The 16,584-nt window shown below is 24.4% G+C and overlaps 1 protein-coding gene across 1 annotated transcript; it reads left to right on the top strand.

Annotated features, from left to right (window-relative positions):
* The first annotated feature begins 4,784 nt into the window (after positions 1-4,784).
* LOC129616034 (flexible cuticle protein 12-like) lies at positions 4,785-5,192 on the top strand. The gene is made up of 2 exons (XM_055531469.1): positions 4,785-4,912; positions 5,003-5,192. Exons 1-2 carry the CDS (start codon positions 4,785-4,787, stop codon positions 5,190-5,192), a joined length of 318 nt encoding a protein of 105 aa, XP_055387444.1.
* Positions 5,193-16,584: the final 11,392 nt, after the last annotated feature.

The raw sequence follows: 16,584 nt of genomic DNA on the forward strand, positions 1-16,584 counted from the left end.
CGAAAAGAACCTTGTACCTAAGGTACCGAATTACTTAGAAACAACCAATTTGATGCCGGATACCATATTTTTTGAACATTTCAGGATGGAGCGCGATTGTTTTGTAGTAAGTTTGTTTTGTAGTAAATTTTTTTTTTCTAGCTTTCTATGAAAGAAAAATATAAATTATTAAATGTACAAAACAAAAATTGCATAAATTTACCCCATTAATTCTTCAATATCCGACATTTTTCTATTTTTCTAATTTTCACTTTTATTGCAGTATTAAAAAAAAATCTTTAAAATTGCCTAAGAACTTAAAGCTCAATCGTATTTTCGAACAAGCTTTTTTTGCACGAGAACATTATCGAACATGCTACTTTTACAGATTTTGCAGATTCGATTTATCGAACGTGCTTTACATTCAGAACTAAGTTAGAACTGAATTATCGAAAAAGCCCGAAAAATACTTCATACTACAGCTGATTTTACAAGAGAAAACTGAAGGAAGAAGGCGTGTGGGAACAGAGCAGATGTCTTGGTTCAAAAACATCAGGCAATGTACTGAAGAAATACAAGAATGGATACGTAGCAGAAGAAAAAGAAGATAGAAAAATTTGGCCAAGAAATGTGGTGAACTTTGAAATTTTGTTATTGTGTGCAAAGATTAGCGAATAAAATGAAATGCTGACAATTCTTGAGATGAAATGCTGACGAGTTGGCCAGCTCAAGGAGTTCCATAATAGTAGTTAAATGCCGTTTAAACATTAATTTTTTGTGTACAAATTTTCAATAATCATTTGTTTGAGTTGTCTTAGGTTATGATCAGTAAAACTTGAATTCAAATTTCAACAAAATTATTTTTCTCCAAAAATTATTCAAATCTACATTAATAGTCACATACATTTTAATTTTAATTAATAGAAGATATAAACAAACAATTCTCTTTCATATTATTTTATTTTATAGCCAATAATTTGATATTTTATTAAAAAATATTTTAGATTTTAAATTATCAATGCTTGATTCTAAATTGGAAACAAACAGTTTTGGGGCAAAAAAAAAAGCTTCCCATTTACAGCAATATAATAAAATATTATTCTTACAGGGTTATCTATGATCATCTAATTTAAATATAGAAATTTTATTTATTTTATAACAGTTTGTTTACTAAAAGTGTCATTAAATTTTTTAATTCTAACCGTTTAAGTTACAATAATTTTTATCGTCATCTTGTGACCTTCATTTTACTTTTTAAAATGGTATCATCATGATAAGGTAACTTTCAATTGATGGTAATAAAATACAAAAATATAATAAAAATGAAGAAGAAACAAGCATTTTTTCTTAACCTTTTATTATGTGAATCTTCATCACACATATGCGTATACATATATATATATATAAAAGTTTTATTTCTCAAGGGCAAAAAACTTGTAAGTGTTAATTTTTTTCTTCCAAATTTAGATTTATTTCGAGAAGGGCAATCCAAAAGTATAAGTGAAATTGTTATAATTGTAGAGATTTGAAAATTGTATGATATACTTGTATGATTGTATGTAACACACGTTTTCAACAATATTGTGACGGAATTATTCAAAAAATTCTTCACAATTTTGTAATTCGATACTAATAAATTCGATTATAAATAACTTTTTTCCCTAACATTCTACCCTACCTTTCTTATCATTCTTTTCTCTACACCAGTCTTAATATGGACAATTCACTTTGAACTTACCGTTTTATATTTATAATCAAACCGAACACACTATATGAAGGCTAGGTAATTGGAAAACGGAATGAAAATAAAAAATTGAATATCAATTTTAGAAATTTGAACTATCGTGAATTAGAGTTTTATAATTTCCGCGGTACACTATATTGAAATCGCTCGTCACAATATCATCAATTGTGCTGACCAAACATACCCTGTCATGTATTCTAAAATAACTCCCAAATATTCTTGCATAGTTCCACTTCACTCTTATATATTATTGCTTTAAATTGTTACTGGTCCACCTATATTGCTTCCTATTATAACCTTATTCCGTTCACATCTATTGTGTTAGAAAAATTTGGATTGACCTTTCTTCATGCATCTATTTAATCACATTAATTGTGTTACTCATAATTCCTATTATTTTGTATTTTTCGTTTTTCTAAGAAATTGGTAAATAATAATAATTCAATAGTAATAAAACTTAAATAATTTATCCAAAAAGAAAAAAATTTATCAAAAAAAAAACCCGAAAAAGAAAAAAAAAATGCCACCTACAGACTGCAAAAATTTTCGCATAACATTTGCATCACAATTAGAAATTAGTGTCGTGCACATTATGAAAAGACAAAAAAACCAAAAAAAAAAAATTGAAAGAGAGTGTTAAAGGTGTCATGGTGTCAACTTTTTTTTTTCATTCATTCAATTACCATCTTTCCTTTTTTACTATTTAAAAAAAAATTTTCGATTGCGCGTGTTTTTTTTTTCTTTCCATTTTTTTTTTCTTTATTATCGATGAGCTAAAAAACCCATTAATTTACGATCAAAATTAACTGAATATCGGTAACATCTTCATATATAATACTTATTATTATGAGATTATGGTAATAATGAACACTCTGTTACAAGATCTTACCAAATTACCTAGAGACTTAAATTGGTTAAAAGAAAAAAAATCAAAAATTCGAAGATAATTTATTGCAACTTGACAACAAAAAATTATCGAAATCGAAAGTGAAAAAAAAAAAAATGATGATTTTTTTTTCCATTGTGGAAGAAAGAAGTTATACCTAGATAAGAAAGTAAAGAAAGATTTTAAGAAAGAGAGAAAAAAAACAAATAACAGTTTTGGTTGTTTTTTTTCTTGGTTGTTTTTGTTTTCAAATTTATCATCAAAAATTTGATTCTGGTATACCCACTTGACAAATCGAAGTTGTCATTAATGACTAAAACCACTGAATTAAAAATATAAATTAAACCTAAGAGTGAGGAAAAAAAAATTACAAAGTTGTTCTTAAACCAGTATTTTGTTGAAAGCACATTTCCTTGTCTATTATTCAAGGTGCTTTTTCGACTGGGTCAAATTGGGGAAAAAAAAAGAGTAGACGTGTTGTTAAAGTGTGAAGTAATGACAGCCTTAGCTGTGTTTACATTGCGGCCTAGATGCAATGATTGTGAGAGGCGTGAGAGTTAAACTGTAAAAAATAAAATTAAACCTAAGCTTACACCCTTATTTGTTATAAAAATTATACAAAATTTCTTTTATAATATTTACACTAACAAAGGTTTTATTTTCCGTCACATTCCTTGATTTTCCTTAAGTTTAAGCTTATCTATTGTTTAAAAACTTTTACTAAAAAGTAAATGTAGTTGTCTAATTCATAATGGATGAATGGTAAAACTTGTGTCTTTTACACCAAAAGATAGTTACATTGTAAATGCTATATATAGAGAGTCTTTAGTAGAATATTGCCACCCGCACCATCAGTTTACAACAGTTTTCATGTCAGTCAAAAATAAATCTGTGGGTAACTACGATGGCCCATCACGCTACCGATAAATTTTTCTGTTTCTTTCAATTATAAAAGTTATTCAATATAAAATAATATTAAATGATATTTTCCACAATTCTATTCACGATATACTATTATGTATGGCGCATTGCATGAATTGAACCGAACTTTACTTTCCCATAATATTTTAGTTTCAGCATTTATGTTGCCTTATTCCAAAATACTTCATAAGGAAGCTCTTCCTATGCATGGATTGTGTTTTAAATGTTCTGTAGATTTTAAAGTAAAATCACAGTAAATGATTATAATGTCTTATGCATTTTGATTTTTTAGATCTTTGGACAAGAATTTCGAACTAACTAAACCGGCTTGTGTATGCTCTTGAATAACAATTGATGTTTGCTTATTGTAGTTCATAAAGCCCTCAAGAGTATTTAAATTATTTGATTATTTTTGAATTGTAATTATCGATTTTAAAAATAAAACCCTCGATAAGTTTGGTTTAAGGAGCCAATAATTACTTGAAAACTTGATATTTCTCAAAACCGAAATCAATTGAAATATAGAAATCTTTTTAAATATTTTTATTTAATTACACATGTCTACCTTATCTCTGTCCCTCACTTATACATTAAAATTTATTTTTTTAATGAAAGTTTTAAATTAGTGTTTTAGATTATAATCTATCCATATTATGTACATACATACATTCGCTGATCTTTATCTTATGCATATACTCATTATTATCGTAAATTTTTATTAGGTGATTCGGTACTTGTTTAATAAAAAGAAGAGCAAAAAAAAATTATTAAACAAAAATTTGCTTCGCATTCACCAACCAAAAATTCAAAATACATAATAAACACAACCACACAATACAAATACCTACTTCATAAAATTTTATGTATTAGAAGATATACAACAGATACGTGCGTATGTGTGTAAGTAAATGCAATAAAATTTTTTTAAGCATACTCGTAAACAATATTAAAATATTTTTCAATGTTTGTACACTATATATACCTACACTAGTATACATGCATATAGTGTATTATATAATAATAAATTTTTGGTACATGTATTATTTCTTAAATATACGAGAAAAAATCAATCAAATCTTTTAAAGATTTACAAAATTATTCAAAATTTAATACAATTATGCGAAATTGATTTTTACTATAAATTCAACTAACAGAATTTATTTTGACGTATTCAACAAACAGTTCTCATTGTGATAACTACAATTTTTTTTTTCTTAGTTAAAATTTAAAATTAAAAATAAAAAAATAATCAAAATGAAATACGCTATTGTATTTGCTGCTCTCTTTGCTGTTGCTTTAGCTGCTCCACTCGATGATCCAGCTAATGCTCAAGTACTCCGTTATGACAATGATAACATTGGTGTTGATGGATACAATTTCGCGTAAGTTTTTATTAAAAAATTTAATTTAAGGAAATTTTATTTTAATCAATCAATCAATTAATTTGAAATTTTTAAAATTCGTTCATACAGAGTTGAAACCAGTGATGGTAAATCACATCAAGAAAGTGGTAAAGTTAAAAATTTAGGACCAGATGATACACCAATCACAGTTACCGGATCATTCAGATATACTGGTGATGATGGTCAAGTATATGAAGTAACATATACTGCTGATGAAAATGGTTTCCAACCATCCGGTGCTCATATTCCACAAGCTTAAATAATTTTTTAAAATAGTTTTCTAGTCAAAAAAAAATTTGAAAAAAAAAAAATAAACAAAAAATGAGAAAAAAAATAAAAAATAAATAAAAATAAAAGAAAATCTGTTTTAAAAATTTTTCAAAAAAAAAAAAAAAAATTGTTTTTTTTTTTTTTTTTTTTAACATCTTAAAAACAATTTCTAAACATTTTGTATAAAAACAACAACCAAAACAACAAAAGAACAAGCACAACAAACAAGAAACCAGATTGAAAAAAAAAACACTGGTAACACTGCCAATATTTACTTATAATATTCACAATTTTTTATATTTTTTTTTATTAATTAACTGTTATACGAATAATAATAACAAGTGTGCGCCTAAATTTTATACTCGTAATATTTTTGTCTCTCTCTTTTAAATTCTATTGCTTTTCTTAAATTCTATTTTTTTTTTATAATTTTGTAAATTTGTAAATATTCTTATTGTTTTTGTATATAAAAGCAAAAAAAAATGTATGTATAATTGAAAAAAAAAACTGTTATACAAAATAAAAAATTTTTTTTTTAATTATTTAAAAAAATTTCAAATTTTTTTTTTTATTTTTGTAAATAATAAGAAAAGAAATTTTTGTAATGTAAATGATGATGACAAGCTCTAACTATTAAAAAACAAAACAAAAAAAAAAAAATCAAAATTAAAGTTTTTATTTCTCTTTTAACAATATTAATTTCGAAATCTTTCTCTTAAAAATGTCAAAATGTCTTTGCCAAAGAATTTACCGTTAAGATCTAATGACATTTTAATGACTTGCATGACATATTTTATTGCTTTTTTGATGACATATTTTATACTTTGGGTAATTATTATTTCAAAATATGCAATTAAATTAAAATTTTAAATTTTAATTAATTAATTTCAGTTTTATATTGTTTTTTTAAATTTATTTTTAACCTACTAAAATAATCATAAATTTTAAAATTTTATTTGTTTTGTTTTATAATGTCAATTATATATTACAACACACTATACGAGTATATTACTATGGGGCAACGCCAAGTGTGAATTTATTAATCTTCATCATCATTTTTTTGAATAAAGTCAAGGTTAAAAAATTATTAAACACAAAATTTTTTTTGGTCAAATATGTAGGCAATAATAATATGCAGTCTGTATGCCTAATATATATGTGTGTTTGTATGTATTCCAAATTAAAATATTAAAATAATAAAAATCTCAATCGATAATTTAATTAGAGAGTCTTATGTTTTGTTTTTTGATTTTGTATATCATTTTATTTATTTAATTCGTGCTTATAGTTAAAATTTTTGATTCAAAGAAAGAGGTATGACTATTGCTTTAATTTAGTATATAATGCGATTATACTGCTTATAATATAATTTAAGAGAAATTGGAACACAAAAAAAAATTAACAAGAATAAAACTGTAGGATTGAAAATATTTTGATTTCTGAAAGAATAATTTGTTCTTTTAAACGGTTTAATATACAAAATGCTAATTTCTATATAAGGTAAGAAACGTTTTAAACATTCATATTATTGTTGGTCGAGTTCTATAATTTTATTTTGAAATGAGCCCAAGGGTATCGATATCGACCACAATAAAATTTACTACTGTGGATAAGACGTAAATCTAATATGAGATTTCGTTATGTAGTTCTTAAATTTTACTTACAGAGGAATAGATAGCATAAGAGGACAAAAAACTGACTGGACGTGGAAACAACCGTTGAAATAACGGCCGTACATGTTATTTTTGGGACTTACGAAAAGCAGCATTTTTACATATTTGTTATATAAAACAAGATGATGTAGGTAGGTAAGCTTGATGAATCATAGAGCCTCGGAGAAAATGTAATCTATTTTTTAGAAATTTTTTTTCTAATTTAGTAAATAATACAAAGTGTAGAAGCCGCAAAACGAAAGAGTATGCGGAAGTTATACGAATTGCCTTTTTTCACAGATTTAGAACAGTTGGTAAGATACTAACACTAAAAATTTTTTCATAATTATTAATTTAACGTTATTATTAACAGTGGGCTTTCAAGCGTCACCCCACTGTACTTTTTCGAGTTTTAACATTACTTGAAGGGGGGGGGCATGTGTTCCAATAAAGAAATCAATAGGTAATCTGATAAATTAATATTAATGAAGATATTAACCTTTAATTTAATAATTTCTTTAACATTTTATTGATTTTATGTAGTGTTTACACTATAAATTCATAAATAGGGTAAATTATAATACATTTTATTATAGTTATTTTCAATATTAAGAAATAAAATAATAAAAATTTAATATTTTCATATTTTATTTATATATCAAATTATTAAGATTCAAAAAACCTTGCAAATTTTTTAAATCAATATTTATAAGAATGGGAGAGAATTGAAATCAAGCATCAAAATAAATCGAAATTGATCAGAGCAAACTGATCTTTATTATTATTTTTTTTATTTATTTAGATATACCAAATATAAACAATTAGTTTAGTGCTGTTACTCTTTTAAACTGTATAGGCGCGATTACAAAAATCCAAAAAAAACCAATTTACATAAGCGCGACTAACTAAAATTTTTTTGGAATTTTTACTTAATGGATTTTGAATGTATGCAATTCACGATTTTTTTTTAGTCAATATAAAATTAACATAAAATTTATTTAAATTTTGTTAAAGATTTATGTAAATTAAAATTTTTTATAATTTCTTCATGCTTATTGATGATTTCGTTTTGAATACTCTGTGCTAAATTTTGATTATCTCTTATACATATTTTATGACATTTATTATACGTGTATGTCATTATAAAACTGTAAACATTATCGAATACGATTTTTTTTTTAATTGTGTATTATGAAATTTAATTAAATTTTTTATTTGAACATATTAAAAAAAATTAATGTGAAATTAATTAGAGAGAAAATGATGAAAAAAATTGAATTGTGTGGGTGCAATGCTCTCTGGTGCGGTATTTTCAGGAGCGGTAAATTAGTGCACTTGACTCTTCACTCTATGTATAGTGTTTATTAATTCAAGAGCGCGGTAATTTAAAAGAACTTTTAATAGAATGAGAATTTTTAAATGGTGCCACCGAATCATAAAAATAAAAATTAAAAATAAAAGTGTGATAAATTTTTAGATTTGGTCATTTCGGCCATAGTATCAATAAGATAAGTGCTTTAATACAAGGTTCTTATACAAATTTTATGTGGATTCCTCCAATATTTTAATCTTTCTTCAATTTTCTTTTTGTTATTGTTGTTTAATTCATATACATTTAATAATAACGAGTATATTATACAAGTTGGTCGATCGAGTTCATTCAATTTGCTTTATTGAATTTTTGTTGTTTTTGTTTCCTTGTTTGAAATGATTCTAGTAATAAAGCCTGGCACAATTCATTTTCAATTTATTGTAATGAATTTGTAATTGTATATTGTGTGTATGGGTAATATTATTTAATATATAAACACGCGTACATGTATAAGCTGATTTATCTATTATAAGTGTGTATGTATATATTTTATATTTATATATGTATGTAATTTAATCAGGATAGATGCAAGAGCTAGAATATTTTTTTCGATTTTGTTGAATCATTTAGTAGAAAAAACGAAAACAACTGTATTGGTATGTTCCACTTTTAAAAAGAGAAAATGAAAAATGCAAACAAAAAAGAAGGATAGAAAGAGAAAAAGCATGAGGACAACTAAATTTTACTGTCAATTGCAGTACATTTGACATTTTCTTATACGGTGGTTTTTCATTATTATTTTTGTTGTTGTCCTATTCTTTTACAACAAAAGTGGCAGATATTATTATTATTATTTTTTTTTTGATTAAATGAAGTTAAACGTAGAAAAGAGAAAATGTGAGAAGAAAACAAATATAAATAGGAAAAAAAAAAGAAAAATGATCAACAATAATTTGATGAAATTGAATTTTTCTCTTCATATTTTTCTTCCTATTTCTATAGTGATTAGTGTATAGTATTGTGTAGAAGACACTAAGAGAATATTATAGTGTGAATGAGACAGAGAGTGGGAGAAGATGACAAAAGTGTCATAGAAATAAATGAAATGAAATTGTGTGGAAAGGTTTTTTAAATGAAGTGAAATTATTCGAATTATGTATAGGTACTGGGGTTTTTTTTTTTTCTTTGTTTTGCATTAAAACGGAATACATAAAGAGAATAAATTGAACATCGATTTTCTATTCTTTAAAATAATCGTTTTATATGAAAATTATTATAAAAAGAAAATTATTTTAAATTTATAATGAATAGAGAAAAAAATGAGAATTTTAATAGCTGAATTGAGAATTCTGGGAAATTCCCAGAATAAATTTAATACCAACTATTTTGGATTAAAAAGAAAAATTTGCTTAAAAATCAAGACCGAGGAGCTATTCTTAGGGAAAGTAGTGTAAAATAAGGCTTTTATTTTATACCAAAAAAATTTTTTCAGAATGATTTTAAAATATAATTAAAAGCAAAATAATTGCATAATTTTAGGCAAATTAAAAATATTAGTGCTATGAGTTTAATTAAACTTTAATGTAAAGCTTTGAAGCTCCTATATACGTGGAATTTTCTTCACCAAAAACTTCTAGATGCGAATTTAGAAATTTAGAGACTTTTTGTGTAAGTAGATATTCTACATAATCAGAGCACCAGCGAACAATAATTAGAAAATAGAAATGCATTAAACAAAAAAAAGAGATTTATTTAAGAACTTAATGAAAAACTTTTAAAATTGTTAGAAATAAGCAAAATAAAAGGACGATTTGAGTGCATTGTACTCCTACAAAATGTTGGAATACAATTATAGTAAAAATAAACCTACTCCTTAACTCTTATCCATCTTGTACATGTCTCATTAAAATTATTCATTGAAATTTTAAATGATTTCCCCTTAATTCATCCTATTATACGCAAATAATTCGAAATTATTTGAATTGAAAACGTGCTCGTTTGTTTGTAAAAGGCTTACTTACGAATGACATAGGAAAACTGCAAAAAAAAAAACAAAAATATTCACAGTTTACATTTTTAACAAAAAAAAAAAAAACATGATCAACATTGAAAAGATAGTTCAACAAAGAATCACGTGAAACCAAATAAGTAAAATGAGAAACTGATTTATCAACTTGAAATATTACAGAGGCGTTCCTCTTTTCTCTTTAAGAAAAATTCAATTTAAGATTTAGATTTTCGTTTAAACTTTGTTTTTTTTTTTTTTTGTAAAAATTTTATGCAAATTTTTGTTACTAACTTTTATTGAAAAATCTGAAAGAAATAAAAATATTATAAACTATTTTTTTTTACTGTTCTTCTCTTGGATTCGAGTGGGAAACTGAAAGGGTTGATCTGTATATTATGGTGTACAGACAAAATTAATTTAAATTTTTTCCGTCTGTTCTTTAATATAAAATAAGAACCAAATTTGTTAACAAAATATGAATATCCATGGGGTCTTGGTCAACAAGACTGCCCAATGAAAGCTTGAGCAATAATAACACCTTAGAATTTTTTCATTGCTTTTTCTGTCATTCAATGAAAACTCGAACTTGAAGCTTAAATGTTAAGTGAAATGGTTCTGTAATTCAAACGATATAAAGATAAATTCTTCATACAACTGCAACAAATGAATGCATAGGATGACGTAGACTAGAATGTAAATCACAATCTTGAGGGAAAAAATATTAAAAAAGAATTTTGCTGTGAACTGGACTAGCAACCTTCCATTTTTCAGATGGGTAAACCTATCTATAATTATCTCTTGTCTCAACTCTATAATTAGTTGAGACAATTATGTTTCAAGAATTTTATAGTTATTCCTCAGTATTTGACCAAATGATCTTGAAAATTAATACCTATGAAAATTCTAAATAGAGTAACTCGTAATTTTCGTGAATTAAAAAAGCAATATTAATATTAATTTGAATTTTGAATTAAATTTATAAATTACCGTCCATTTATAGCAATGATTCTAAAATTCACTTGGAGTCATTGTATTATAGAAGAATCACAAAAAATCTCTTGAAATTTCCAATAATTTTATTTCGAATCTATTAAAAATAAATTTTGATTTTCATCATACCTTAAAATATTAATAAATAATTCTGAAGAAATTCAAAAAAAAAAAAAAGAGAAAAATTTAGTAAATCTCTTGTCTTTTACAAGGATTCACTATATTTTTTTTTTTATTTTATATCCTTTAACTGTTAAGAATTCATATAATATATTAAGGATCTTCATTCTGTTATTATTTGCTAACATATCTTTATATGATCGAAAAACTATTGTGAGAGTGATGAACTTAACATGCTACTTTAAAAAAAATTTGTGTTGCAAGAAGAATAAGAAGAAGAAGAAGAAGAAGAAAAAAAAAACTAAGAAATATAGAAAATTGTTTTCTCTATGCTTCAATTTTCCGATATATTCCTTGTATTGTACATTGTACAAAATAGGGCTTGATATAAAGATTTTCGTCGTATAAGAATGAAAATTCTTGTGTTCTTGATGTTCTTTTCTTTCATCTTTTAGATTCTTATTTTTCAATGATGTTGATGTTATTATAAATTGAAGTCTAGTAGAAAATGGATATAAACCAGCAATTTGTTTTGTCTCGTTTTCCTTATATATATATTTGCCATTTCGTCGTTATAAAAATTGTTATTTATGGATATATGTATATGTATAGGTAAAGATAAAAATGTAAATTCAATGCACGTAATATGCTCTTTGGGTTCGTGTCAACACGTTTACTCTATGAAATTATTTAGCGAATTGCAAAGATTCAAAATATTTACTCAAGTATAAAGATAATAGAATAGTACGAGTATATACGATGTTAAAATCACAATAAAATTTATAATATACAAAGAGACAGAGAGACACCGAGATATTGAGGGGGGGAGAGAACGGAAATAGAAAAAAAACTACACAACAATGAAAAGAATAAAATAGTTTCTTCCTCTTTTTCATTTTGTGAAAGAGTTAAAGTCATTTTAAACTTAAAAATTGAAAAAACTGCTAAACAATTTGTATTTTGAAGTACAAAAAAAAAATAGAGAAAATAAGAAGTAGAGAAAAAATTATAATCAAATCGTCTATACCTTAATTTAACAATTTTTTTATTTACTTGTGATCATTTTGAAAATATATTGTAAGTGCAATTCAATAAGATTTTTTTTTTTACCGCCACTGCAACAAGATTTCTGAAGAAAAATAATAAAGATTTTCTTAAGATATTCGAACTAAAAGAGCAACTGTACTATACCAATTCAATTAAATTATGGGTACAAAGAGCGAGTTGAATATTTTAATTCAATTGTACAATTGTACAATTGGAATGGAAAACACGTGGAAGACATAATAAAGATTCAATAATCGATACCATTTTAAATTAATGAAGCACTTTTGGTTTTATATACAAATATAATATGAAATGAGACAATTATAGGTATAAAGATTCACGGCGACCCAAGAAACAAATCTATTGCACTTATCCTCCCAACTGATTCTAGTATTTTTTTAAAGATCAATTGCAAACATGATTGAACATAATGTTAGGGCTTAGTTGCCTGGGAATGCCATTTTCTTCTTTTTAGGATCAGGAAAAGCGGTAGCCAAAAGTATTCTCTTCTCTTTGAAGAATACAAATGTAAAGTTCTTGGTTTTTTTAAATTGCAATTTAATTGTTTCAATCTCTTTTTCTTAATTCCTATGAGACGTTTTGTTATAATATCACACAAATATCAAAAGTCACATATGACCAAAAAACAAAATATGTTAGTTAAGGTCTCTCTCTTTTCTAATATATTAATTCAGCAGGTTATCTTCTATTCCAACTTTAGCAGGCACTCATTACCATAATATCGGCCTAGATTACTATAATATCGGCACTCACTACTATCGTTCTTAATTCTCATTATAAACATACTCATATACAGTCAAACTTCTGTATCTCGAACTGTCTATATGGCGAACTTTTCTTTAATTCGAATTGTTACTGTTTACTTATCATTTTTAAATTTCATTTAAGTCCCTCTAACTCCAAATTTCTTCATCATTCTTTCTTCATTTTTGCCAATAATTGAAGACGGTTCAAAATATAGAAGTTCCATTGTACTACCCTTAATGTAACTAAGCACAAGCAAACAAGGCTCTAATATTAACATCTTCAATATCGTAGTAAATGTTCAATTTCAAGAATCTCCCACCTAAAAAAGAGATTTCTAATCAAGTATTTCCCATTGTTATATAAAGAGTGTTAAAAAAAGGACTTATTTACATTTTAAAATAATCAATGGCGTGATTTTCATAACTTTAAAACAACATTGTAATGTAAAGAAAATTTTCACTTGTTACCAATTTAGAATATTATAAAATAAAATTCAAAAACCATATTATTATTTCCTCGTCTTCATAAAAAATATTAAAATTTTTCGAAATTTTCGAAAATAAAAATTTCAATAAAAATAATAACCAAATTGTAACCAAAAAGGAAACAAAACAAAAAAAAAACATTACCATAAAAATTGTAATAATAATAAAAATAATAGTACGAAATAAATAACATAAGGTCCTTAATGCAAAAATGCATTTGAATGCAAAAAAATATTTTATTCGAAGAATTCTAAATTTTCTACTCAATTTGATAATATACGTAAGTACTTGTGTGTATATGTAAATATGTACCAGGAATATCTGGGTACAATAAATATAAATTTTTTTTTTTTTTGGCGAATTTAAATGGAAATTTTTCTATTATGATTGCAACTATGTACTTTCATACTAAATATTTTTATTTTTGCATTTAATGAGGTTAATTTTATGACTCGTTAGACCATTTAGAACACAACATGGTAAATTAAACATACAAAAGCAATAGCATTGATTTCCTCCATTTTTTTTTTTTGTATTTAGAATAACTATTTTAAGTTTTTAAAACTTTTATTTGGAATAATTTTTGAAATTAACAATTTGAATTCAGTTGGAATAAGTTGGCTCATACCTATAATTCGTAAAGTTATAGAATTGCAAAATAAAATTTTATTATAAACCGTTTATAATATAATATACATGAATTAATGATGATTATTTGTATACCTATATATGCGTTGAATTGAAATTTTTTTGAATATTTTTGAAAATCAAGTCCTTAATAACTATAACAATCACTATTTTTAGATGTTAAACCAAAGTTTTATCGATAATATTTTAATTATATTTTTTTTGTATAGAAATTTTGGAATCAGAAATTTTAAGTATTAATCAATAGCAATTGCATTTAGATGGTTTGCTATTTTCCTATGTAGACACATATACCTAGAGTGTATATTGAAATAATATTCGGGCATGTTAATAGTCATTAGTATCAGTTTTACGAATATGGTCTAATTTTATTTTTATTTGACGGTCTATTAACATTGGGTTATATTGTGAATATTTTGTTAATATAATGACTGTAATACTAGCAGAATTTATTCAAAAATTTTGTGTTCATTTTTAATTGAATATATTAGAATTTATGAAATAAAATAATAATATTTATGTATGAACTATTTAACAGGAACTTAAATTGAATAAATTATTTAATTATGGAAATTATGTAGAATGTATTTGAATTCAATTTTAATCTATATATTTCTTTTTTGTTAATTACTTACAAGAAAGTTTGATTTCGTTTATAGTAAAGCTATTTAAGAATTTTTTTGTTCCCTAAATTATTTTATTTAATTTTTTAAATTCGCTTATGTAATAAGGTTTTATTTATATTTTACTTGAGACCACTATGGTATAAGTTGAGTATGGGAGAATTACAATAAGCCATGGCAGGCTGCAACGATCAAATTGAAAATATTTCTTTGTCAATATTTTTTTCTTCAATAATCTATAATCTATACAAATCGTCGGCTTAATGATCCGAAAAATTTTGATCTGTACGCCAGTTTCACGATTTTTAACTTAAGATCCACTTTTAAAGGTTTTCGAGGATAATATTTCCATATAATATGTAATCAGTTTTTCAATATTCCATTTAGTTTTATATAGATAAGCAGATGTCGTTTTGATCCATCTCTACTTATAATTCGATTTGCAATGCAATTTGAACCATATCCGAAATTGTTCAAATTAAAATGGATCAAAATTTTCATATAAATTTTTTTAAAAAAAATTGTTGAGTGCTACAATATTACACGTACATATATTCATAGAATGTAGATCACAAACAGATAAAAATTACTGTGATTTGTTTCCTAGAATTTTCCCAATTCCTAACGTCTTGCCTGTTATAAATTATTAGTTCTGAAATTTGGTGATAAAACAACAACTAATTTATCCTTTTCGGGAAACGTCTTCAAACTATTACAAAAAAAAAAAATAAATTAACAATATTAAATATAAAAAAAAACAGGTAGCTACTTATCTGACTTTATTTAAAAAATTATTCCAAATTCTTGTGCATATGCAGAAATCAGGTATAGTTTTACATAATCGCCTTTATCTCAGGTATAGGTATGAATTCGAACTCTAAGTTTTTAATAAATCACTTTCCGTATTTGAAAATTTTTCAATTATAATTTAATTAAATTCAAATCATAGCTAATCATACATGTTGAAATTCAAATCAAACATGTTGAAATTCAAATCAAACATGTAGAAATTCAAATCAAACATTTAAATAGCTTTATAGAGAATATTTCTAAGCTATACTGAACCATATTTGAACAGTTTCACTTTAATCATTCAATTTCAATTATTAATTTTAAATAAATTAATTTGAATGATTCACAATACTTTTATTATTTTTTATGTTATGTAATAAAACATTAATATTAAATTAAAAAAAAAAAAATGTATTTTTACAACCTTTAAAGTCCTTCATTTTTATAGAGCTAGAAACTTGTAAACAGAACTAATTCCATAATAATTTTGTTATTTATGAATGCGAGAAATGTAAACAAAATTATTGTTGAATTACAAGCATTTTAACTTTATTTCCTTGTAATTTTGAAATTGTTTTTTTGAAAAATTAAATTAAAATAAATTTATTAAGAATTAAATAAATATTATAGGAATATATTTAAATATAATTATACAATTTACAAATTATATACTTAAAGAAGAAAAAAAAAAATAATTATTAATTTTTATTGGACACTAATTTATATTTGGGAAAACAAAATTTTTATTTTCTTTTCGAAAAAAATTATTAAGCATTAAAAAAAAAATTTTAATTTAATTATTATAATTAATTTTGTTTTCTTTTATATATTATAATTATATTACGGTCTAATAGATAACTAAATAGAATATTGTAAATTATAGGTGTTTAACAATAATTATTAAAAAAATTATTGTATTATTTTACAATTATTATT

Source organism: Condylostylus longicornis, unplaced genomic scaffold (assembly GCF_029603195.1).
Source record: "Condylostylus longicornis isolate FDR11 unplaced genomic scaffold, ASM2960319v2 ptg000160l, whole genome shotgun sequence".
NCBI lineage: Eukaryota > Metazoa > Arthropoda > Insecta > Diptera > Dolichopodidae > Condylostylus > Condylostylus longicornis.